Consider the following 26,511-nt stretch of genomic DNA (forward strand, 5'->3'; position numbering starts at 1 on the left):
AACTCCATTTCTCAGAATTTATCCTCAGGACAGGATAAAAGAAATGCCAGCTAAGACGCATGAATAAAGATGCATATCACAAGATAACTATAATAACGGAAAATTAGAACCAAACCAAATGTCCAACAAGGGATCGGTGAAGTAAAATGTGCTATCTACATATGGTAAAAGAATAAATATTGACATAGTGAGATGTTTATGCTCTACTGAGGAGTGCAGGGAACAGTAAGCTACATTGGTGAGATACAGCCATAAATGTACAGAGGAGATGTGTGGGAGGAAATGCAGGGAAAAAGCGCCAGCAGCCACCTCGGGGTGTTGAAACTGTGCCTTTTTTATTTGCGATATTTCTGAATCTTCCAACTTTCATGCCTTGCGTGTGTATTACCCCTGTAATAGTAAAAAATGTTATTTTTATAAAACGGTTGTCACTATTACCCTGCTGAAGTATCAGATCTGAGACAACAGAATCCCCAGGGGTTGCAGTGCCTTCGCTGTGACTCTCAGGAGAGATGACGCAGGGTTCTACTCGCAAAAAAAAATAATAATAAATTAAATTAATTTCTACCTAAACAGCCGGCTTCTGCCCGAATGTCAGGAAACAGTCAAGAGGCAGACGATGCTGCGGTGCCTTCCTGAGTACTTTCCACGTCTCCCCCGGTGGCGAGCCAGCCAGCGGCCCCTCTCTGGTCCAACAGTGCTGGGGAGTGCAAAAGGTCGATCAAATAAGGCTGCGCAATTCAAACATTTACTTTTCAAACATCTTCAGAAAGTTTATCATACACAAACAAGCATGAGAGAGAGAAGAGGGTTCAAGTTCAAGCCAATTCATTTGCCCAGCAGCCCCAGGGAACACAAGCATCATATAGTGAGTCGACCATGAAGGGCCGCGGGGGTGGTTCCTCTTGGCGGCCGAAGAGCTTGGCTGGCAGGACAAACTCAGATTTGGTGGCTGGCTACGAAAAATACTGTATACTAAGGATAACCAGAGTCGTCACCAGAAAGAGTAAGATGCCAAGTGAGCATGAGAGTAGTCTGTACTGGGAACATAATTCAAGGAAAACGTCAGTGTGTCCAGAATAGTCCATAAGCGGCTCATGCAATGTATTTCAGCAAACACTCTGATGTACAGCCAAGTGATGCAGAGTTTAAGGATAACTGCAAAATAATATGCGAGCAATGCTTCTCTGGAATCTTATTCGACAGATCTGATTTCTTTTTTTCTTTTGCAAACCATTCGCTCATAGGGAAAGAAAATTACCCTCAATCCATCTTGAGCAGAGAAATCACGGAATGTTAATTGAACATCTACTATATACAGGACAGGATGCTAGACAACAGCAAACCTCCCAGCTCCTTAGGGCTCATGATCCAATCTAACCTAGAACAGAACTGAAAGGTATCTGGTGTGACCACAAGCTCCTGGGCAAAGATAAAATCACAACACAGTATGTAGTATGCACCTGTTGGGTTCCAGGCACAGAAAGGCAGAGAGCTTGGTCCGTCTCCTGGGGGCTCATAGTCTGCTGCAGAGACAGACAGGTGGACCCTTGATGGCATCAATGAGATAAAGGTTGTCACCAAAGGCATTCCTGGGACAACAGAAACTAGGGAGGAAATGTCACCTCTGGGATGTCTGAGGAGGATTCTGAGAGGATGGATCATCAGGGTGAGTCCAGAAGGGAGAAAGGAATTCAGTGGGTACATTAAATTAGGGTGGAGGGAGTTAGGGTGGAAGCCACAGCACAGGATTCACAGGGACAGAGATGGGAGGTGAATGTGAGCCCGTGTGTGGAGGTCCCTGTAAGCTGGGCATAGGAGTCTGGCTTCAGCTCATGACCTAGTGCTTTACAAAGCTCGCGCCACGCACACACACACACTCTGAGAAAAAAACTTCATGAACAGTTAAACCCCTATCACTCTGGATGTTCTCTTGGCATCAAAGCAAACCAAATAGAAATTCAGGCACTTAAATCACACAACAGGATCAGTTATAAAGTAGTGATCCAGATAATCTAGTGTAAGCTTATATTAAAAATGTCTTGAAGATTATCATGAAAACTGAAACACAAAATCAAAATATCCCCAGAACTCACAGTCATCTTAGTACAATCATAAAGACCCCCCCAGGGGTCTGTGTCCCTAATTTAAAAAACACTCCTATGGGCAATGAAAGATTCTAAGCCTATATCTGGGGTGGGGTCTGGGTTAGATTTCTACCACTTCCCTAACACTGACTCAGTGATACAGAACACTGCCACTGACAGCAGGCAGGAAGGCTGGAGTGAGGGCGCCTGCAGCCCCAGAGGCAACAAGGATAGAGAAGGGAGACTATGTGTCCTGGACATCTTTAATGTTCAAGGCCGGGAACTCCACATGTGGAGACTGCAGAGAGTGGATGCCAGACTCCTGGAATGTGGGGAGCCTGGATGGAGATCTAAGACAGGAGCCTCACCAAAGAAAAGAACTAATAAATCATTAAGAAAAACAAAAAAAACAAAAAAACAACCAATACTTAAACATCCATCAACAGACAAATGGGTAAAGAAAATGCGGTGTATACGTATTGATTTTTTCCTTAAAAAAGGAAATCCTAGGGCACTGGGTAGCTCAGTCAGTTAAGAAACTGACTCTTTTTTTTTTTTTTTAAGATTTTATTTATTTATTTGTCAGAGAGAGAGAGAGAAAGAGAGTGGCAGGCAGAGGGAGAAGCAGGCTCCCTGCCGAACAAGGAGCCCGATGTGGGGCTCAATCCCAGGACCCTGGGATCATGACCTGAGCCAAAGGCAGATGCTAAACAGACTGAACCACCCAGGTGTCCCATCTTCAGACCCACTAAGACCTGCACATAAATATGCACAGCCTTTTTTGTCAATCACACCTTAATATAAATACACATATACACACATACATACAAAAACAAAACCAAAAAGTAAAAAGTCCATCAGAAAAAGTGGGATTCAGGGGTGCCTGGGTAGCTCAGTCGGTAAAGTGTCCAACTCTTAATCTCAGCTCAGGTCTTTTTATTTATTTATTTTTAAAGATTTTATTTATTTATTTATTTGGCAGAGAGAGAGAGTACAAGCAGGGGGAGCAGCAGGGAGAGGGAGAAGTAGGCTCCCACTGAGCAGAGAGCTGGACACGGGGCTGATCCCAGGACCCTGGGATCATGACCTGAGCTGAAGGCAAATGCTTAACTGACTGAGCACCCAGGCGCCCCTCGGCTCAGGTCTTGATCTCAGGGTTGTGAATTCAAGCCCTGCACTGGGATCCATGCTGGGCGTGGAGCCTACTAAAAACAAACAAAGAAAAAATAGAAAAAATAGGATTCTACGAAGGGCAGACTGTCCTTCAGACGAGCCCACCCCCCATAGGAAAGACTTCAAGGCGAGTGTGAACTTAAGATGTTAAAGCTTGGAAAACTGAGGCAAGAAAACACCATCCATGGAAACAGGAAAACAGCACCCACGGAACATGCTGGAAATCTAAGGAGCAGGTCCTGCTCTACTTGTCCTCCTGAGTGCTCACAGAGCAGCACAGTGCATTCCACCAGGCACCCAGACAGACTCAAGGAAATCCCAGTGCAGTTTGTCACCACCCTCCCCGGGGACCAGCTTCTAATCCCAGAGAAGCTGCCCCTACTCCTCTGAATGCAGAAATCAGGATGAAGTTTGGCGCCGTGAGACCAGAAGATGGTTCTAGCATGCAGACTTTCTCTCCATTCAGAAAAGCAAACTCTTCAACCGCATTTAAAGGTTGATTACGTTCCTCTGGCTGGATCCTGTATAATAAATATTTCCCTTATGAAACCACCCTCAACTTTTAGTCTATAGACGTCTGCTTTCTCTTTTGCTGGAGATAGCAGGCTTTTTCCACTTGCACTTTCTCACCTGCAACTGAACTTCACTGACCAGCATCCTTCCTTGAGGGCATCCTAACTATGTGCCGCATTTTCCTCCCTTTGGCAGCCCTGGTCAGATCTGAGTCCCAACCACAAGTTCAGAGGTTCATATAGACTGATGGAAAGGGCTTTCCCCACACCAGCCCCCAAAGCTAGATTCTCTAAGACCTATGAAAGGGGTGGAGTTAAGTGTTTAAAGAATTCCAGAGGGTACATGCAGATGGCGGTGAAGGGAAACCAGTTTCCAGCATTTTGATTCTTCTTGCCGTACAGATTTTGTAGTGAGAGAACTCCTCCCCGCTGTTGACAACATAGTTGAGAACCATTAGCAGCCCAGATAGTTGGCTTGTAAGGAAAACACATGATGTTTTATGGTTGAAGGAAAGAAATAGAGAAGACTCTAACAGGAGAGATCCCTTCTGAAAAGCCAATGGTTGTGAATAAAATGGACGCAACCAAGGTGGGGATGAGCAGAATTGCTCACATATTCACTGGGGTTTAGGGACTATCTCACATAAACAGGAAGATTCATTATTGCCCAATTACTAACTCTTTGTATAGGAAAAAAATGTAACAATTCTAGCTCACCTCCCTTATGACTACAGCATGCATAACTCACATCCACCCCGTGCTAGACAGAAATCTAAGATGACCCCCAAGATTCCTGCCCCCTGGTATACATGCCTTGCATAAATCCCTCTCTTTGGGTGTAGGTGGAACCAGTTAATATTATGGAAGATCACTGAGTTCACCAAATGGGAGATTACCCGAGGTGGGTGGGCCTGACCTAATCAGCCAAGCACATTAAAAGGAACCCTCAGGGGTGCCTGGGTGGCTCAGTCCATTAAGCATCTGCCTTCAGCTCGGGTCAGGATCTCAGGGTTCTAAGATTGAGTCCCCCACCCCCCTTCCCATGGACCTGGCCACCAAAGAGTTTCACTCAAATCACCACCCATTAGCGTGTTAATCTACTACCACGCTCTGGTCTCTAACTGCACAAAACCCCTGATGGACCCCCAAGTTTAGGTAGGGATGGCATGGCCCCAATCAGTACAAGGCAGCTACTGAAGACTAGACCTCCACTCAAATGCCAAAGATTTGTCATTGTCCATCTGTCAGGGTGGATGCAGAGGCCACTGGCTTGAGCAATGGAAGCCTGAGTAAGGCAAAAGGGCCCACAGTGAACACTGGGTTGAATGCAAACAGGCCCATCAGGGACCCACCTCAAAATACCCATAAGCCCTAGCTGACTAAGAGGCTACTTACAACTAGGCACAGGTACCAAAAAAGGAAAATTCTATACGTTCCCATACTTCCTCACCTTCCCCCACAAGTACCTCTTAGGAAAGTCTCTCCTTTGCTGTCCTGCCCTCTGCTCCACTGCAGTGTATTCGATAAAATAAAATAAATATCCCCTTAAAATAAAATCTCCTTAATGTAAAATAAAACAGGTGGAGCCTCAGAAGCCTCAGAGCTTCCTGGTGGCCTGAAGAAAGCAAAAAGCCAAGTTCTCTGAGGAGGGGCCACATGGCAAGGGATTCCTAAGAATCCCCAGGAGCTAAGAAGGGTCTCCAGCTGGCTGCCTCTAGCTAACAACCAGTAAGAAAATGGGGCCCTCAGTCATACAGTCACAAGGTAATTAATTCTGTCAACAACCAGCGAGCTTGAGGGGCGCCTGGGTGGCTCAGTCGGTTAAGCATCTGCCTTCGGCTCAGACCATGACCCCAGGGTCCTGGGATCGAGCCCAGTGTTGGGCTCTCTGCTCAGTGGGGAACCTACTTCTCCCTCTCCCTCTGCCCCTCCACCCTTGTGCTCTTTTTCTCACTCTGGTCTCTCTCTCAAATAAATAAAATCTTAAAAAAAAAAAAAAAAAAGAGGCTGACTCTTTGATTTCAGCTCAGGTCATGATCTCAGGGTTGTGGGACTGAACCCCACGTCGGGCTCCTCCCTCAGTGGGGAGTCTGCTCGAGATTCTCTCTCTCCCTCTTCCTCTCCCCCTACCCCCCTCCACTCTCTCAAATAAATACATCTTTAAAAAACAAAACAAAAAACAAAAATAAGAAACAACCAGTGAACTTGGAAGAGGACCCTGAGGCTCAGATGAGATCCAACTTGACCCATCCGTTCTTCAGTCTGGTGACAGGACCCAGCTAACCTGTACCCAGACTCCTGCCCCATGGACACTGCAAGACAATAAATGTGAATTATTTCAAGCTGCTAAGTTGGTGGTAATTCGTTACACAGCAAGAGGAAACTAATATACCCGTATATCAAGAGACCCTGAAAAATCTGGGCAAAGCCTTCAGCTAGGTTCTTGTCTTGGCTCACACAAAAGCTCAGACAGACCTGCTTTGTTCCCAAGGGATTTAAAATAAAAATCACAGACCAAAGTGGAAAATAAAAATATATTTAGCAGACTGGAAAAAAAAATAGCATTAGAAGTTTCAATCTAGTAAACGTTTTTTTATCCAAAATCCAATGGGGATAAATCAGCATCTATCATTATACCCCAAATTTCTCCTACTGTAATGCCAGAAAGTACACCTCATTGCACCTTCTTTCCAAATGTTTTCCTATCCTTCTAAATTACAGCCTGAAGATAAGCATAAGTGTCTGCCAAAGTGATATACTTTTATTTGTAAGATTCACAACATGAGTTTTCTTTACAATCCTAACAAAAGAAACCTACTTTTGTCATTTCCTAATGGGAATATTTTAAATTATCCCTAAAACTTGTTGCTTAAGTAACACAAGATTAGAAATGGTGTAAACTATCCACTTAAGTAAATTAAGGCAAATTTATACTCCAGAACGATATGTCACCATTAAAAAGAGGCAGTAATACATCTGATTTTACAATCATTTTCAAGATATAATGGAAAGGGGCGCCTGGGTGGCTCAGTCGTTAAGCATCTACCTTCGGCTCACGGCATGATCCTGGCGTTCTGGGATCAAGCCCCACATCGGGCTCCTCCGCTGGGAGCCTGCTTCTTCCTCTCCCACTCCCCCTGCTTGTGTTTCCTCTCTAGCTGCCTGTCTCTCTCTCTGTCAAATAAATAAAAATCTTTAAAAAAAAAAAAGATATAATGGAAAACCCAAATAGGTAAGACAATGTTGACAGGATGTTACCATTTGAGTGTAAGTCTGCATAGACTTGCGTACATGTGGATAAATATCTATATAAGTATCTGTGAGAACCTGATACTAAATTAAGAAACCGAAGTGGGAGCACTATTTTTTACTGTTTACTTTCTGTTTCTTTTGAACGTTGCATTGTGTGTATCATCTATTTTTTAAAATACCGATTTTTTTAAAAAGAATAAAACAAGTTCAGAAAAATCTGTGCTTTTAAGAAATATACAGACTGTCTTCAAAACCTTAACACAAGTTACTGTTCTAATCTTGTTCTATTAAATTATTTACGTCACTATAAGAAAATGAAGTCTTTCCCCTGTAGATGCTAGTGATTCATCTAACAACTCTGATGTCTCCAGAAAGTTTATGTATATTTACGTGCAAGGGAGGGCTCAGGCGCCCCTACGGAAGTCTCGGGAAGATGGGATGAGGGCCTGGTGACTAAAACCGGCAGCACCTGAATGCCGGCTGACTCACAGGACAGGACACAAGGGCTCCAGACAGATGAGTTTCTCCACCTCCTACAACGTGGTATGTGGCCACTGACTAGGGCTTCCCCTTGCCCCGTGTCACCCACTTGGTAGGGCACGATACTAAATGTCAACAAGCACGCCAAAACTCCCAGCCAGCTGTAAGCCTTCACGCTAGGTAGCACAAGACTTACGAGTTCATATCATCTAAGGAGATGCTAAGGAGATGTTGAGACGAAGGAAAAAAAAGTTTCTTTTTAAAGCTGTGGAAGGAAAAACCATGCACAGGGGACACAGCATTGGAGAGGCACGAGGAATGACGGCCACATTAACAACAGCTGCAGATATGGGAGCAATACTTCTACAAACCAGGAAACACCAAAGATTCCTGGCACATGCCAGAAGGTAGAAGAATCAAGAAAGGATTCTCCCCTCAAAAAGAAAATTTAAAAAAAGAAAAAGAAAAAAGAAAGGATTCTCCCTCCTATGTTTTAGAAAGAAGCATGGCTCAGCTTGATTACAGACCTCTAGCCTCCAGAACTGTGGGACAATTTCTGTTATCTTAAGCCACCCAGCGTGTGGCACTTTGTTACTACTAAACAGCAGCCCTCCGAAACAAATACACTGACACAAAAGCCTTTGTGAGTCTTCACTAGCCCATTCCCTAAATATAAATACTGAAAAAGAAAAAGGTGCTCAATATCATTAGTCATCAAAGAACTGCAAACTAAAACAGTAATGACATACATTTCATACTCATCCGAAAGACACAACACTCAGAGTGAGGGAAGGTGTGGAACAACGAGTTCTCAGGCCCTACCAGTGGCCACATAAAATCGTAGCGCCCCTTCGACAATTCTTACTAAACTAAATATACATCTACCCTATGGCCCGGCAATTCCACTCCTAAGTACTTACCCAAGAGAAACGAAAATCTATGTCTACAAAAGGACTTCTACAAGCAATCTTATAGCCAAATACTGGAAACAACCTAAAAGTCATCATCAGGGGAATGGACAGTCTGTGGCATATCCATACAATGACCTCCTGCTCAGCAACAAAAGGGAACAATTTATGGGCTCATGCAACAGTAAGGGTGAACTTCTACAGCATTCTATTAAGCAAAAGAAGATAGTTTCAATAAAATAAAGACAGCCAGATTTTGCTTTTTTAAAATAAACATATGTTAAAGATTTTATTTAAATCACTATTAAAGAGGAAACCAGTAAGGTGTTGCAACCAGTTAAAAGAACAATCCAAACGAAGCCACATTTTTATTTCTTTAATTTTTATAGAGAGAGAGCATGCACGTGAGCACGCACGTGTGCACGCACGCGAGCAGGAAGTGGACAGAGGGAGAGAGAGAGCATCTCAAGCAGACTCCGAGCTGAGCATAGAGCCTGATGTGTGGCTTGATCCCATGACCCTGAGATCGAGACCTGAGCCGAAATCAAGAGTTGGACGCTTAACCGACTGGTGCCCCTTAAGATTTTATTTTTTAAGTAATCTCTCCACCCAACATGGGGCTCAAACTCACAACCCTGAGATCAAGAGTCAGGAACTCCACTCACTGAGCCAGCCAGTTGCCTCTACAGTCACGCTTTTAAATCAGAAGTATTGAAATGAATGTATAAATCAAAGCAAAACTAGATCCTTCTACACTGGAGAAGGGAAGTCGATAAAACCTCCACTGGAAATAGTTTACTTGAATATCTGTAAAAAGTATTTCTAGTTTATTTTTTGTTGTTGAGGTATAATTGGCATACAACATTATATTTGTTTCAGGTGTACAACACAATTCAGTATTTGTATACTGATCATTGCGAAATAATAAGTCTATGTGATTCCGTTTACATAAACTAAAAGAACAGACAAAACTGGGATGACAGAAGTCAGAAGGGGCTGGGGAAAGACAAGGGAATGCCTGGAATGTTCTAAAGTAATGGGCATGTTTATACCTTGTTTTGGGTGCTGGTTACCTGGGTCTGTACAATTTTTAAAACTCAGTAAACTTATATTTAAGATGTTGTACTTCAGTTAAAAGGGAAGGTCTACTATAATAATTGAATCAGGCAAGAATCATCAATGGACACTAACACAATAAGGTAAAAGTTGTTGGGGGAACAGGACATTTGCTTGATGCCAAAGCATCATGCTTCAAGGGAAAAACCTACCTGCTCCATGGTAATTACCAGCTCACCCAAGGGACCAGGCACAGCAGCACTACCAGCAGGACAACTGTTCTGTGTCTTTCTATACAATGCAATAGCAATTAGCACCAGCTATGAAATATCCTTGCCAAAATGTAGGACTTAAATCTAGTCAAGCCTCTAGTCCAAACTTCCAGGATACAGAAAATACAAGGAACAGAAGAACAGTCAAGTGACACCATGAAGAAAATCAGACAAATCCAGAATGCAGGATATTCTACAAGACAAGTGTTTTGGACTCACAGTCAGTATTACTGGAGGGTGGGGTGGGGGAGGTCTAAGAACAGACTGCTCTAGATTAAAAGAAACTAAACACACATAAAAACCAAACGTGGGGGGGGGGGCGTCTGGGTGGCTCAGTTGGTTGAACGTCTGCCTTCGGCTCAGGTCATGATCCCAGGGTCCTGGGATCAGGCCTAATGTCCAGCTCCCTGTTTGGTGGGGAGCCTGCTGCTCCCTCTCCCTCTGCAGCTCCCCCTGATTGTGCTCACTCTCTCTGTCAAATAAATAAATAAAATCTTTTAAAAAAAGAAAAAGAAACACAAAAAAACCCCAAAAGTGGGCATCTGGCTGGCTCGTGTGAGCAGAGCAGGGTCTTGATCTCAGGATCATGAGTTCAAGCCTCACGTTGGGTGTTGAGCCTACCTAATTAATAAAAATGGGGGTATATTATTTAAAAACAAAAAACCAAAAAAATGTAATGCAAAAACTTTAATCAAATCCTGGTTTTTAAAGAAAAGCCATAAAATGGGCATCGGCTGGCTAAGTCAGTAGAGCTCGAGACTCTTAATCTTGAGGTCTGAGCCCCACATTGGGTGTAGGGATTACTTAAAAATAAAATCTTTCCTTTTTTTTAAAGGCCATAAAAGCTCTTTGGGGACAAATGGGAAAATTCAAATCAAGGAACCAGGTATTAGATACTACAGAATTATTATTAATTTTTAAGGTGTGATAACAATATCATAATTATATAGGAGAATGTTCCCATTCCTAGGAGGTGCATGGTGCAGGCTTAAGTATTTAAAGGTGGGATGTCATGAACTCTGCAACTTACTTTCATGTTATAGAAAAAAATTTTATTTACACAGACCTATGTACCCCTTAAGAAATGGCAGAGTGCTCAGCATCAGGGATCTAAAAATCAAAACCACAATGAGGGGGCGCCTGGTGGCACAGCGGTTAAGCGCCTGCCTTCAGCTCAGGACGTGATCCCGGCATTATGGGATCGAGCCCCACATCAGGCTCTTCCGCTATGAGCCTACTTCTTCCTCTCCCACTCCCCCTGCTTGTGTTCCCTCTCTCGCTGGCTGTCTCTATCTCTGTCGAATGAATAAATAAAATCTTTAAAAAAAAAAAAAACACAATGAGATACCATCTCACATCAGTCAGAATGGCTAAAATTAACAAGTCAGGAAATGACAGATGTTGGTGAGGATTTAGCGAAAGGGGAACCCTCTTACACTGTTGGTGGGAATGCAGGCTGGTGCAGCCACTCTGGAAACCAATATGGAGGTTCATCAAAAAGTTGAAAATAAAGCTACCCTATGTCCTCGCAATTGCACTACTAGGGATTTACGCTAAAGAAACAAATGTAGTAATCAGAAGGGGCACCTGCACCCCAATGTTTATAGCAGCAATGCCCACAATAGCCAAACTATGGAAAGAGCCCAGATGTCCATCAACAGATCAATCGATAAAGTAGATGTAATGTATATATATATACAATGGAATATTACTTAGCCATAAAAAAACTGAAATCTTGCCATTTGCAACGATGTGGGTAGAACTAGAGGGTATTATGCTAAGTGAAATAAGTCAATCACAGAAAGACAATTATCATATGATCTCATTCATATGTGGAATTTAAGAAACAAAACAGAGGAGCGTAGGGGAAGAGAGGAAAAAAATAAAACAGGACGAAATCAGAGAGAGAGACAAACCATAAGAGACTCTTAATCATAGGAAACAGAGTGTTGCTGGAGGGGAGGTGGGTGGAAAGATTGGGTAACTGGGTGATGGACATTAAGGAGGGCACGTGATGGAATGAGCACTGGGTATTATGTAAGACTGATGAATCACTGACCTCTACCTCTGAAAATAATAATACATTATATATTAATCAATTGAATTTAAATTAAAAAGAAATGCAAAAAAAAATTTTTTAAAGAAATGGTAGAATGTTAACAATTGTTGATACAGAATATATGAGGGTTCACTGTACACATCATTCAAATTTTCTGTATACTTAAAATGTTTCATCATAAAAAAACTGGAATATAATGAAGTCAAAGGAGTCTAAATGCAATGTGGTACCTTCCTGAAACAGAAAAATGACATTAGCAGAAAAGCTGGTCAACAGAAAAGTAAGCATTAGCAGAAAATCAAGTCTATAATATAGTGGATATTACTGTACTAATGCGAATTTCCCAGTAAAGGTACCATGGTTTTACAAGATGTCAACTTCAGAGGAAGCAGGATAAAGGGAACTCCCTGTACTATCTCTGGGAATTTACTATAAATCTAAAATCATTCCAAAATGACAAGTCCTTAGAAAGCTGCAACCAGTATGTAAAAGCTAAAAGTTTTATTTTATTTTAATATGTATATAATTGAACAACTTCAAGATCCAATTTCTACAACAATGACCTTCCACACATCTCTAGTTTGGCACAGAAACTCCAAACAGCAAACATGTCTCCACGGGACCCTGTATCAGGGAGAAGGGAAGTACGTTCGTACCCACTGCCCGGACACCAGTGCTGCGGGTCAGACAGGGGCCTCAGTCCTTGAAGGAGGGTGAAGCCGCCATGTGGGCAGCAGCCACTCTGTTTTCCTGGCTCCGGGAGCTTTCCTTATTTCAGCAGAGATGTGAGCTGCACCGTCTGCTTGGGCAGCACTGATGGAAGAACTGCAAAGAGGAGGAAGCAGCAGCATCAATGTACGCGCCCTGCAGGGTCTGCAGAGGGCCCGGCTGGCCCACAGGCCTGCAGCCGCACCCACCTTTGCAGGCAGAAGCACGCTGACCCAGCTCCAGCTTCGGCAGACGGACATCTGTGCCATGCTTGAGCCGTCCTACAAGCTGTCCATGCGTACGATTTCACTTAATCCTGGTGCCTGGCGCGAAGCCTCATCTTACAAAGGACTAGGGGACACCTGCCCCCATCCCCACCTTTGCTGAGTTATAAACACTTCACCCAAAGGCTCCTCTCTATTCACAGGAGATCCTGGAGCCTCTCCCCCACCTGACTTCCTCCAACGCCAGCTCTCAGCTTCATGGCAGCCCCGCAGTAACTACAACCACTCCCTTCCTCAAAATGTCTGCAGTCCTTCCACTGTGAATGGAAGGATGGGGCTGAATTCCAAGCAAAACTCGACAACATTTTGGACTGTGTGGTGGGTAAGAGCACAGAGTGTGGAGTCCCATGGCTGGTGTGCAATCTCCACCCCATCAGGTACCACTGTGTGACCCTGGCCAGGCTCTTCACCCTCTGAGCCTTAGGTGACTCCTGTGGAAAAGGGAGATGATCTAACTACGTAGCTCACAGGGTTTTCTGAAGACTGAATGAAATTACCTCAATGCCTGCCACACGACGAGAACTCAGTGCATGGTAACTACTACTGTTAAACCTTGTATAGGCATGCTTCACGTTTTCACTCAATGCTTTCTCCAACTATTACTCCTGGAATTTGGAGCTGAGAGGGCGCTCAGAAGCCACAGAGAACCACCTTAGGGGTAAGGAAAATTCTTGAAATTTCCCCAAAACGAGGTCTGTCAGATGAGGATCTTCAGAATGAGACAGGCTGTTGAGGTTCCCAGGAGGGTAGGAATCATTAATCTATGTCTGTTCCACGTCTTGGCACCATTTTATAAACACACATGCTTTATACCACAACCACAGCATGTATATCTTGCAGAAGTATGTTTGACTAAAACACAGAAGATGAAACTTCACTTATCTTTTTAAAGTAAACACTACCTCTAACATGGGGCTTGAATCCATGACCCCGAGATCAACCAACAGAACCAGCCAGGTGCTCTGAGGATCAAAACTTTAAAATAGCAGTAAGTATCATGAAAAACAGGTCTTGCATGAAGAGCAGAGAGGGACAAAGGCTCACCTTCCCAGGAGCTGGGGCTTTGGTACCAAATCTCAGGAGAGAACTCCAACTAACGGTGAACTAAGAGGAACTCTGGGCAGCACCTTTACTTAGGCTCGGTAAGCCTGAATGACGAGAAATGAAGTCAGCAAAATGCCTGCTTGGTGGCCTTCCACCTAAGCCAGAGTGCATCTCAGCTCTCACCACCACCTTTATGCCTTGGTGGGGTTGGGGGCAGCTTGGGGCCTCTGGCCTCATCTCTCCCAGCCATACGGGAGGAAAGGCAGCATCAGAGAAGAGCTGGCCAGGCCTGCACTGGGAAGGAAGGGAGAGGAAAAGCCTCTCTTCCTGTGCAGCCTTGGAGCTAGGGCTGCGTATCAATCAGTCAGTACCTTAAGTATGACAGGTCAGGTTCCATCCTGCCAGGCAGCGGGAAAGCCGTGCATTCTCCTGAGCCAAGCAGAAACAAAGTGCACACCTCCGAATGACGTCAGCGATGCACAAACACATAATTACATGATATTCAACCTCGTGAGAAGACACTCCCTTTGCCAACTTCTTGCAATCCTTAAGAAGAGTCACAGTCAAGGAGAGAGTTTCTAGTAGGGCCGGTGTCCCATTAACACCTCCCTGACCCTTAGTAATCTTTCTTAACCAGAGGGAGAGCAAGCCTTAAGCTTAGAGACTGAAGACAGGTGATAGTTTCTAACAGGAATACTCGTTTGTGTTCTCTTCACCAGGGTTACCTTCTATTTTACAGCGACTGACAATAACGTCCATTTATGCTAGAGATGTATTTCCCTTTTTAAGTACATTTGCAGCTTTAAAAAGGGCGGGCGGAGAAAAAGACTAGGAAACAATAGATTTCTACATGGTAAAAACACAGCACACTTTCTTATCTACTGCTATAGCCTCTTGTCACGTCCAGTAGCCTAGAACTACGCCAAACATTTAGGCAGCCACTAGCCACGTGACTACTATGTAATTACTACGTGAGGATACTCATTTGAATCAATTACAATCAAACGCAATTAAAAATTCAGTTCCTCAGTCTTACCAGCCACGTTTCAATAGCCACATGTGGCCCACAGCTATCGTATTAAACCACACAGCTGCAGAACCCTTCCTCTGTTGCAGAAAGTTGCACTGGATAGCACGAGTCTAGAATGCCACTCCCAGCTCGCCTGGCTACTCACCTGGAAGTGGTGCTAGAAGGCCTGGTTTCTCCCCAAGCAGTGGACGCTTGGCACGCCTGGGCTGGGGGCATCCCAAAGGAGGTCTCTTGGAGGGGGCTGCTGGAAGCAGGGGAGGGGCAAACAGACCTTTGGGGTTGCCCGATCCTGCAGAGAACAAAAACCAAAACACAAACAGGAAGATAAGTGATGAACCTGGTTCCAGCTGCTCTACCCAAAGAGACTTTTCCTTAATCTTTAGAAAGGGGCTGAGCGGGGAGCACCTGCCACACACACATCTCAGCTCCTCCGAGCTCTACCAAGTCCTCCCTGGGCCCAGACTGGGCCTCCGTGCTTCTCCAGGGGGCAGCAAACAAGTCTGGGGGCCAAATCCAGCCTGCTGTCTGTTTTGGTACGACCTGTGAGCTGAGAAGGTTTTCTCATTTTTAAGTGGTTATGTTTTAAATGGTTACGTAAGTATGTACATAATATCCTTAACTTTGCTTTTTGGCTTGTAAACACTAAAAATGACATATTTACTATCCAGCCCTTTAAGAAGTTTGCAAACCCTTTGTCTAGTCCATGCATGCGTGCATGTCTTGACATCCTGGTTCTCCCTGCTCACCTTTTCACAAGTGGGTTCTGTTCCAAATGTTCTATTTGACACTTGGAATCTGTTTTCTCGAATATCCACAAGCCGCGAGGTTCCCAGACAGGTCATAAAGGCAGGTCCATGACATACCTGAAGCACTCTATTCCTGAGAATCTAACACCCGTCCACCTAGAACACTGGCCTGGACACAGTGATGGGGGTCTGACACATGGTCTAGTGCCCTGTCACTCTCCCCTGGGCAGTCAGTCTGCCCTGCTATCCTCACCCTGTTGAACAGGGCATTTTTTTTTCACCATTCATGCCAAGGCCCTGAAGCAAGCACCTAGCCCTTTCTGAGGGTCTGAAAGAATTTTGTTTTTAACTTTCAGTAAGAATGAGAAGCAATTCAGAGCAAAAAGATCTCCTCCTGAGTTCTTCTCTTCTTAATTCACTCGCTTCTCACAGGAACAAGATGGTAAGAATGCCCAGGGGTGGACCAAGGGGCTGGGCTGAGGCATAGCGGAGCGTGGTGAGTGCAGCGGAAGGAAAGGAAGGGTAGCAAGAAAGCCCAGGCTATGATGGGAACAGAGAAGACATAAAGCTATATTCTCAATCATCCCGAAGGTCACCAGGTCAGAAAGGGAGGGGGCACAGAAATGTTCACCCCTAGGGCTGTGGATCTTCAACACAGACTGAAGTTCCCAATAAAAGACATACACATGCACGGCTACCAAAGCAGGAGGACACACTCCCTCTATTTTGATCCACAATAATAGTCAAGGTGGAAATATTGTGTTGTAAGGAAGATTTTTGGCTAAAATGATCTCTGCTCATATAAAAGACCGAAGCAACATTTGACTCTTAGGCACAAATACATCCGAGGTCCAAATTTTATTTAAGGCCCAGGAGAAAAGCCACCTTTCCACAAAGACCTCACTGCCAACTCTGTCTTTAACATGGCAGATGGAAAACATGCTTTCATCCAGTTTCTTCTCTGCTCCCATTGTTATTACACAAGGAGAACAGGAGAGGAGACAAGAGTGTATGAACAAGTATTTGGAAGATGAGGAACAGAGGGAGTAGGGACTATGCAGAGGAAGCTGCATTCCAGGTGCCTACAGAGGAGCTAAAACTCTTCACCCTTGGGGCACTTGGGTGGCTCCGTCGGTTAAGTGGCCGACTCTTGATTTCAGCTTAGGTCATGATCTCAGAGTCGTGGGGTGGAGCCCTGTCTGCACTCAGCAGGGAGTCTGCTTCTCTCCCTCTCCCTCTACTCTTTGCCCAGCTCATGCATGCACGCTTCCCTCTCTCAAATAAATAAGTCTTAAAACAAAACAAACAAAAATCCTCTTTATCCTCAAGAGGCAAGAAAGGCTCAGACACCAGACACCCCAGGAACCAGAGGCATAATGGACACGGGGCTTGACTGGAACTCTGAACCTCAAGTGGTCAGCCCAATACCCAGGTCTCCTCCCAGAGGGAAGAGATGGATGTCTGATGAACACACTCGAGCAGCAGGATCCAGTTCGGCTGGAAGTGAGTCAACTCTGGGGATTTTCAGTTATGTAAGCCAGTTAGGTCTCCTTGTTTTAAGCTGAGTTAGGTCCCTGTCACTTATAATGGAAGGAGTTCACAGTAGTACAACCTCATTTTAGGCAGATGTCAGATACTATTTACACCAACTACTCAGAAAAGCCTGGAAAACACTACAGAATTCAGAGTGCATATTAAGGGAACTCTGTGTAAGCCATCCTAAATGTGGCCAACAACCTTGATACGAGAGCTCCTCTACACTTCCCCGTGTTAAAACTTAGACAACTCATTCAAGATAAACGGCACCCACTGAAACTCCAGGCGTCTCTCCTGGTCTTCTGAAATCTTAGCATTCACTGAGAATATGCCAACGAACACTGCAATTGCTCTAAACTGTCCTGTTCTCTCAGAGCAATGCTCATAGAGACAACAGAGGCACAGCGAGCTCTTATTCCTGGAGGGAAGCACTGACCTGGTGGTGGAAGGAGAGCCCCTCCTGGTCTGTCCCCTAACAATGGGGACTTGGCAGGAAGTGGGGGATGCGGGCCAGAGAAGGACGGCTTTCCAGGGGTTGGAAGAAGTGGAGGCGGCTTGCCCACAACAGGGGTATTCCTGCCTTGAAATGAGGGATGATCACTGCTAACCAAAGACTCGAGTGCCTCAAAGCCTGGAAAAATGAAGAAAATGAATGTTCACCAGAAGTCTGCTGCAGAGGCCAGCGAGCTGCGCAAGGAACAACTCAGAATTCAAGGAAGACCATTATTTTTCTGACTTAGAGGTTTCTATGATCAAAGAGTAACGGGATGTTAATTAGACTTGTTGCGGTCATCATTACATGATACATACAAATATTAGATCATTATGCTGTATTGATGAAAGTAATAGAAAATGTCAATTATACTTCAATCAGTCAATTAATCAGTTAATAAATTACATAAGCACTCAGGAAAAAAAAAAAACCTATTGCATTTAAAGTTTATGAGCCCCCCCCCAACCCTGAGAAAGTAAGTACAAAAATAAAATACATTCGGGGCGCCCTGGGTGGCTTAGTCCGTTAAGTGTCTGTCTTTGGTTCAGGACATGATCTCAGGGTCCTGGGATCGAGCTCTGCTCATCGGGGAGTCTGCTTCTCCCTCTCCCTGCTCTCTCTCTCTCTCTCAAATAAATAAATAAAAATCTTAAATAAAATAAAATACATTCTACATTTTATAAGATGAATGATTTCTTTAAAGCTTTAATATGGCCCTAGTAACTTCAGCTATGTTTCCCCACAGGGACAAGTGATTATTATTTTCTTGTCACCTACTCAACTCAAAATAAGTAAACTGAAAAGTCACCGTTTTAACGAGTTTAGCTCAAAACTGGAATGCTCTTTACAATCTTTAAGATAAGGGGCTACTTCTTTATGTTTACCATACACCTTAAAATAACCTACAAATATATCAATTAACAAGCTGAAACTCTGAATCACAAAAGTAAACTGATAGGGAACAGAAACTGTTTCCCACGTGTCCATCTATGTAGAGAAGTCATCCAGCTATACATTAAAATATCTGATTCAAAAGGAACTTTAGCTTCAAAAGAAGCATTTGAGTCTATAAAGATTACACAATAGTGTAATTCATATGTCAAACATGCTCCTATCAGACACCTTTATATTACAGAAGTATAGTCTCTCAATTAAATAAAAAATTCTTAGTTTTCTTTCACATATGGATTTGCAGAATAAGATTTCCTGGGGTTTAAAATGCGGAGGGAAAATGGACAGTACCAAATACCTTCCAGTTGCCCTTTCCTGGTCTTCAGGTAGTCAATGAGCAGATTCAACTCATTCCCATACAAATACATTCCCTCACTCAACAGAAAGAGAAGGTGCTGAATGCCCGAAGGGACAGAGTAGCTGGTCAGGCGCTCCCGAGCCAAGAAGTCATCCACCAGATCTCCAGCCTGCAGAGCAATTCCAGCACATTCCTGCTGCTCCCGTTTCGAGAAAAATCTCCTGTATTCTTTAGCCACCAGCTCCAGGGCGTCTTCCAGGGGCATATGCCGATGTACTAGGGACAAGAAAGAGCCTGCTTTATATCAAATGGGGGCCCTGATTCCTTTTAAAATCAGAAAATAATGTAGTTAATCCAACTACATGTTGTTTAGGCTGTGTCAGCTTTCAGTACAGATGTGATTGTCTACTGCTCCAAGGGGACTGGGACCCTCCAAAGCAGGTGCCCTGTCGACTTCAAAATCACACATTACATTGTTTCAAAATTATAATATGTGCAGCTTGTTTACCTTTTCCATACAGACCCACTTTTCACAATTGGACAGCTTTGCTTTTCATAAATGGACAGCTTCACGCTACACTGATAAAATGGGGGGGGGAGGAGAGGGAGAGGAAACAGGTGCCATGTGTATCAATGGGAATTTTTAATGCTAAACAAATCTAGCCTAAAAAAGACAGGATGCAACTTCAACCATCGCTGGCTACTAACTAAAAATGTTTAAGGGGGGGAAAAAACCCCTTAAAGGGAAGGTGTTTAATTTGGTTCCAGCAATTCAGGTGAACCGCTTGAGATGAGCGTGATTCACAGAGGAAACAAGTGGAAGCAGAGAACAGAGCCTTCAGAGAGGTGAGCAGGTGGAACATGGGGCTGCTGGTTTTCATTACACACCTTTTAGTGCTCATCTCCTCACTCTGTATATGTAATACTTAGATAAAAGGCAGACAGACAGACATGTGGTGCAGGGCTTCTAGGTTCCGTCGCTTAGGCCAAGGAGTAACCCCCAATCCTCTACGTAGCTCTGCAGTCTTTAGCTCAGGCCTATGGATCTTAAATCGTGTTAAAAAGCTTTCCAGGTCAGGTCAGGAGTATTCCAGGCCCTCAATACTACATATAAAATAAATTCTAGACACTAGGAATGGTTTTTATGTAACTTAATGGCTGTAGTCAATGCATGGGTGTCTTCTAATCTCTCCTAGCTTTACCTACTGAGAATAAGACTTCATAAAAGTTTAGTTTTAGACGAGAGGCCCCTAGCCTGTCTTGCCACCTATCACCGACTTCTGAACAAATTTCTGATCCAAGGGGTACTACGGAGCTACAGTGGAGATGATGGTATTTGGTTAAATCTTAAACTGTTTATTAAGGTTACATCTAGGAAGAAATATGAATGCATATTTGCCTATAGGTGCTAAAGTTTCATTGTTTGTCTTAAATGTTTGTCTTGGCACAGAAGCAGCTCCATGGGCTTCTGATTAATGGCTGCATGCAAGATACAAAACAAACTGTCAGCAATAAAGCAATGTGAAAGAGAGACCTACTTACTTTAGTGGTAATTTCCTAAATGATCTCACATGAATGTAAACAGATGAGATTAGACCTCTGTACAACCTGTTAAATTAATCTGTTCCCCATCCCCATCCCCAGGAAGTTGGGATTTATAATTTTTGAAAGTATGCCTTTTCTTTTACATTTTCAGAACTTACATGTCACATAAATGTGGTTTAGTCTTATTATTTGTTTAAAATAAATCAGACATTTTCTATGTTTAGAAAAACCATGGTTTCACAACTCTCGGGAACAGTACTGAACAAGAGCTGCCTAGGTGGGTATAGATGGCTACACAGAGGCAAAACAAATGGAATGGTCAGAAGAAAAGGTGTCCTGGCATCCCCCAAATTATCGGAAGCCCAGTGTTCCTCAGTATTGTCTTTTCAGACCCAACATTATAGCTGGATTATAGGACATCAGTCTGACACCGACTTCTCTGAAGGCCCCAGAAGCCACAGGCAGGACATAAATTCAGCTACTAATGCTCCACTAGGTATCTGCCCAGGGGAAAGGTCTCCTGGCTTCACAGTGAAAATGCTACATTGCTATGGAGACTTGGCTGAGATGTGCCTGTTGGAGAAGCCTGCCTGGCTGCTGCCTACCTGGGCAGAAGAAGGAAGCCATGCTGGCCTGCATCTTGTACAGTGCCTGGTGCACATGAGGAACTCAGGAAGTGTGGACTACACAGAACAGCACCAAGAGCTTCCACAAAGACAAAAGGACTACAGAACTCAGGCTCGTGTCTGGGTATGACTCTAGGGGAGCTGCTGGGGGGCCATCCACAAGGCAGACCCTCCTCTCTGGAAGCAGCAGCTCTGACCAGGAGGGAAATATGAGGGTGGTCTAGGATGTGTGCATCTGCCCAAGTCTGTGTGTTTTAGGGAAGAAAAAGGTTCATTTTTGTGCACTGTCATAAACCTAAAAATAATGAAATGTTTGCGATATCACAGGAAAGGCAAAGTTAGCAGGAAGGGTAGTCTAAGAGAATGCATGAACATAACATCCTCTAGACTTACCACTGAGGGCAGAAAAGATGGCAGTGAGATTTGGCCAAAAGTTCTTCTACATAAGAGAACTAACTTGTTACATAATATTTTGGACAAAATATTCTGGATTCTTAAGTAAAAAGCAATAAAGATGATTTAAGTTTCAATTACCCTAATGCACAGGAGAGTACTTTCAAGTACTATTCAAGTCACTTTTTCCTCAACTAGATCCAGTTTGGTTACTGACAAACAGGAACCTTCAAAGTACACTGGCGTACAAAGAAAAACTATCATTATATTTTTAAAGCAGGATCCATTTTAAGTGATAGTTCTAGATTGAGCTCAACTTACTTTTGATAGACTCATGAAGCATAATTACGGTGCAAGAGGAAAGTTTTACATTAGACTGTTCAACAAGAATGCAAAATGGGGACCCATCGTCCTTTACTTCCTGGAGCGCTCGCGTAAGACTCGACGCGGAGGAGAGGTGAATCATTTCTACCACAAGGCCATGATCCTGCAACCGGTGACCTATGCCTGTTGCATAGTCCCTTAAAAGAGAAAAAACACATACCACACACACACACAAGAAAAAGGTAGGTTATTTTCAATCAAACAAACAAAAAAAAACCCCTACATCACCAAGCAGTTGTTTCATACATATTCTGATGACAAATTTAAGTAAGTGAGGTGTAAGATACTATATTTTTACTGTACTTGGGTAAGCAAAGTGGAAGATGCTGTATTTTTTCAAAAATCATCATGCCCTGCAACTTGTTTTCATTCTTAGACACACTGAAAAGATTCAACAGTACATTATCCATTTGCCGGAATCAGTTAAGAGAACCGGAGGCAACTCTAACCAAAGGAAACTTACTTTTTTGAAAATACGGTGTCCTCATACGGTCGACCATGAACAGAATTTTGTAAAGAAAGCAGAGTATGCCAAAGCCGTGTTTTCATGTGGCATGATACACTAGATAAGTACCATAAACGTGGCCAGCGTTTTTCAAGATGGAATCATTCAGATGTTATTTGATGAAATCATTTCAATTTAAAGACCATGAAAGAAAATGTAAGATTGTTTGAAAGAACAGATAAGACTATTCTCTTCAGAAAAATAAGAGAATGCTCATCTACAATTAGTTCCTGGGACAGACGAATATTTGTTGAGGTCACTACCACTGCAACAACTCCTTGCTGACAAGTAAATGGATGAGGGGGATTGGCTGGCTCAGACAGTGGAGTGTGAGACTCTTGATCACGGGGTTGTGAGTTCAAGCCCCACGTTGGGGGTAGAGTTTACTTAAATAAACAAACAAATAAATAATTGTATAGCCAAACAAATAAACAAAAAAGAGTAAATGGATACTGGAGTTAGCCATCTCAATCAGTATCAACCATCCCATGACCAACCTTGGATCAAACCCCAGAGTCCTCTCCTCTCCCATTTTCTCAGACTGAGTCTTCGAGTCCTTGAGAATCTATCTCAGACCTCTCCTTTGGGTTTATGCTTCCCTTCCTCCCCAATACTTGCTCAGAAACCTGCACAGGAACTTAGAAACCTGAAATGATATGATTCCCTGAAACCTCCTTGATTTACCTCCTTGGACCCTCCAACGGTAGTCTGCTCTTCCTCTTACGTTTCCTCTGCTTAGAGCAGAAACAACTCTTAGCATATCTCATCTTCCACTTGTTATTTACGCACCTGTTTTATCTTACCAGGCTGCATGTGGTACAAAAGAGGAACTGTCATGTAATTATCGGTACGTTGCTCACTGTGCTCAGCACACCTAACAGGCACACACTAAACGCATGTTCTGTGAATTAAAAATTAAAATGATGGCTGGAAAAATGCTTTCCAGGCAATTTGGGAGAGTAAATGATGACTTCAGAAAACAAATTCAAGAGGAAAACAAGAAAAACAAGATATGGTTCATATTTACAGAATGACAGCCCGTGAGTCAAAGTTATCACAATAATCATTCATGTTGGAGGACATGATTTGAAAATTAATTACTGTTTTGGGGCATAAAGGAATGAATTAGCCAACTAATATATCACTACAAATCTTTCCAACATCAAAGTGGCAACAGAGCAGGCAGCAAGACCTAGTTCCTTGGACTCTGGCAGACGCAGCCTGCGCTCAGCTGAGGAGTCCCTAATCCATGGCTAAGTACCAGAACTGCAGAACACCAGGCAGAGCAGCAGTTTCTGAATACCACCCTAGAAGGAGGGGGAGCAGAAAAGCAATCTCGAGGACTCCTCTCCACCACACAGCACTGCACTCCAGTCAACACTAGCCAGTCTGACTCTGGAGTTGGGAGACTGGCAAGGGCACAAGGGTGCAGGAGTCAAACGACCACTGGAGCTCATCACAATTCTAAAAGAGCTACAAGGGGGCGCCTGGGTGGCACAGCGGTTAAGCGTCTGCCTTCGGCTCAGGGCGTGATCCTGGCGTTATGGGATCGAGCCCCACATCGGGCTCTTCCGCTATGAGCCTGCTTCTTCCTCTCCCACTCCCCCTGCTTGTGTTCCCTCTCTCGCTGGCTGTCTCTCTGTCAAATAAATAAAATCTTAAAAAAAAAAAAAAAAGAGCTACAAGGTGCTACAGGTCTGCTGTGACGCTTGCTACAAGTTCCAAGAAAGCGGTTTAGTCAAAGATTAATGTAGTTTCCCTGGTTGATGCAAATGATTGTAGCAAAGTTGCTAAATGTTGAGGGAAAACCAAGCCACTATGCATGCTGAGTCTTTACTGCCTCTGGTTCAAAATTGGTTTAAATTACCACATGATCAAATTAATCCAGGGCATGTCTGCTTGTCTTTCAATTATTAAAGGGAAATCCCATAATTTTCTAATGTAAAAGGAATTGGCCTCTCCCACCCTCCCCATGCTGTGACTGACCTCATTTCTTCCAGTACGCTGTCTCCCAAGATCCAACCCAAATACCCTCCAAATGAGATGAAGCTATAATTTTGATTTCACAAACTCTTACAGTAAAGATGCTATCTACAAATATGTTAGATTTCTGTAAAGCAGATATCACAGAATAAGAATTCAGAGTCATTTGAAGGTTGCCTATTTGCACAGAGTGGGAACACCAATGCTGCCTTCATGCTGAGTTATGCTTTGTGCATGCCTGGTCTCCTGCTCAGGAATGATTAGTTCTCATGTGTGAGTCTGCAGTATCACTCACTCAGCACCTAGCCTGGAGTAAGTGTGCCTGCCTCCAACCAACCATTTGTCTACATGCTCTTTGCCAAGCACTACGAAACCCGACATAATCCAGAGACACAATTATCATCACACATTAAGTCCCCTGTCTGCCTTCAAGTGCCAGCCAATGGTGCGCAAGATCAAGGCACCATGCGGACCCAAAGGATGAGCCGGAGACAGCCAACAGGGTAGGAGACCAGGCCACAACTGCGCTTAAGAGGCCTGCATGAGTTACAGATGTTAAGTGGCCTATACAAGTTACAAGTGTTAGTTGGCCTGCACAAGTTACAGATGGAGAAGAGGGAACGGGCATCCTACACTGAAGGAAAAATAGCAGGATAAAGGCTGAAAGGAATTCAACAAGCAGTTAAGAAATGAGAGGAACCCGTCTCTGAAATTATCAGTGAGGCCAACTTGTGGCATCCTACACTAGACTGTCAGTGCCCCAAGGCAAAGGTTCGTCTGTTATGTTCACTCAAGTATGCCCAGAGCCTAGAACACGGAATCCAGCCTGAAAATAGCCTTGGTTTTTCCCCCTGATTATGAAATCGATGGATACTCACTGTAGAAAACTCGAGCAATACAGAAAACTGAATAAGAGAGTAATCATCAGAAACCTCCCCAGCCCCAGGATGGTAAACCCAAAAGCCCATTCTTGTAATTCCTAGAGCAGTGTTCTAACAGCATTTCCAGATCTTTCCACTCTCGTTGACTAATGTATGTAAGGCTGAATACTTAATTATTCCATTTGTACACTTTCTCGTTTGACAGGCTAAAAAGAAATAAATATACCTCTGTTCGTTGTTGATACAAACAATAACGCAATCTGAAGGCCTCTCTCGATCACGTTCTTTCTGAACCACTTGATAAAAGTGCTGGAAAAGCCCTTCTTTCCGACTGTCCCTGCCACTGGCATCACCTGAAAAATATTGACATGTTCATGCTCTTGCAAGGGCAAAAGCAATCACTGAAGGTTTTCAGGGTTTTTTACAAAAGTGTAAATGAATGGCAACACCTCTATAAAGAATAGATGAGGAAAACAGAAGGAGAATCTCAGCAAGACTCTTACCTAACTGAGTGGACTGGGGTCGCTCGTGGTTCTCTTCGTGCCTTTTTGAATAATCAGCCACATTCCGCCGTAATTCTTTAATGCTATTGGATGCATGAAAATATAACAGTTTGTGCAAACGCAGTTTCCCTCTAAATGTGTCCCCAAAAGCCAAGAAATAAATACCAGGTCACCTGGCGCAATACATATATGCACCAAAAGAAAGGCCATGTCTACACACAGATAGAAGTTCAATAATCTGTTCTCGTTTTAGAATATTCTGAGTTTCTGGGAGTTTTCTGTCCTCTGCCATTCATTTTCTCTTGCCTGTTATGATGAAAAGTACCACAGGGAGCCACTGATCTTTGTCAAGTCAGACTGATACAGACAGAAACTCATACTTGAAGGTGTTTATTTTAAAGAAGAGAAGATAATTTTATCAGACGTGTATATCTTTTGAAGATTCCCATTGGATACGGGTAAAAAATGAGTCAATGAGGTCTGCTCACTTTACTCCTAAACACTCTACGGCTCCTGTGAGCCAGCTATTTTCCCTTGCTAAAGGCATGCAAAATAGTGCACAGATGCTGGGTAATCTATTAGCCATCTAAAGTAGTCCCCTTTGCTGTGATTTAACAGAAGAAAGGGGGAATTCGATGCACTCTGTACCCTAAATCAGGCATTTTTACTGCGGCTCTCCAGCATCCAGACACCAATGTGTGTGTCCACAAGGAGTGTCCTGCCAGGGAGAGAACCACCTCGGCGGGCAGCAATTAGTTCCTTTCCCACCAGAGGCATCACGCTGCATGGCAAGGCAGCCGCG

The 26,511-nt window shown here is 43.6% G+C and overlaps 1 protein-coding gene across 3 annotated transcripts in view; it reads right to left on the reverse strand.

Annotated features, from left to right (window-relative positions):
• Positions 1–12,358: 12,358 nt before the first annotated feature.
• Positions 12,359–26,511, reverse strand: part of LOC123798478 (uncharacterized) — a 54,585-nt gene continuing 40,432 nt past the window's right edge. For all 3 annotated transcript variants that reach the window (XM_087870410.1, XM_045806931.2, XM_087870409.1), the window contains exons 4-10: positions 25,710–25,792; positions 25,433–25,559; positions 21,775–21,974; positions 18,890–19,165; positions 17,584–17,778; positions 15,011–15,154; positions 12,359–12,624 (exon numbers count right to left, since the gene is read on the reverse strand). In XM_087870410.1, coding sequence (XP_087726536.1) covers positions 12,569–12,624; positions 15,011–15,154; positions 17,584–17,778; positions 18,890–19,165; positions 21,775–21,974; positions 25,433–25,559; positions 25,710–25,792 — 1,081 coding nt within the window. In that variant the 3' untranslated portion in view covers positions 12,359–12,568. The remainder of the gene's footprint in view (positions 12,625–15,010; positions 15,155–17,583; positions 17,779–18,889; positions 19,166–21,774; positions 21,975–25,432; positions 25,560–25,709; positions 25,793–26,511) is intronic.

Source organism: Ursus americanus, chromosome 21 (assembly GCF_024610735.1).
Source record: "Ursus americanus isolate L20-20 chromosome 21, mUrsAme1.1.p, whole genome shotgun sequence".
NCBI classification, from domain to species: domain Eukaryota; kingdom Metazoa; phylum Chordata; class Mammalia; order Carnivora; family Ursidae; genus Ursus; species Ursus americanus.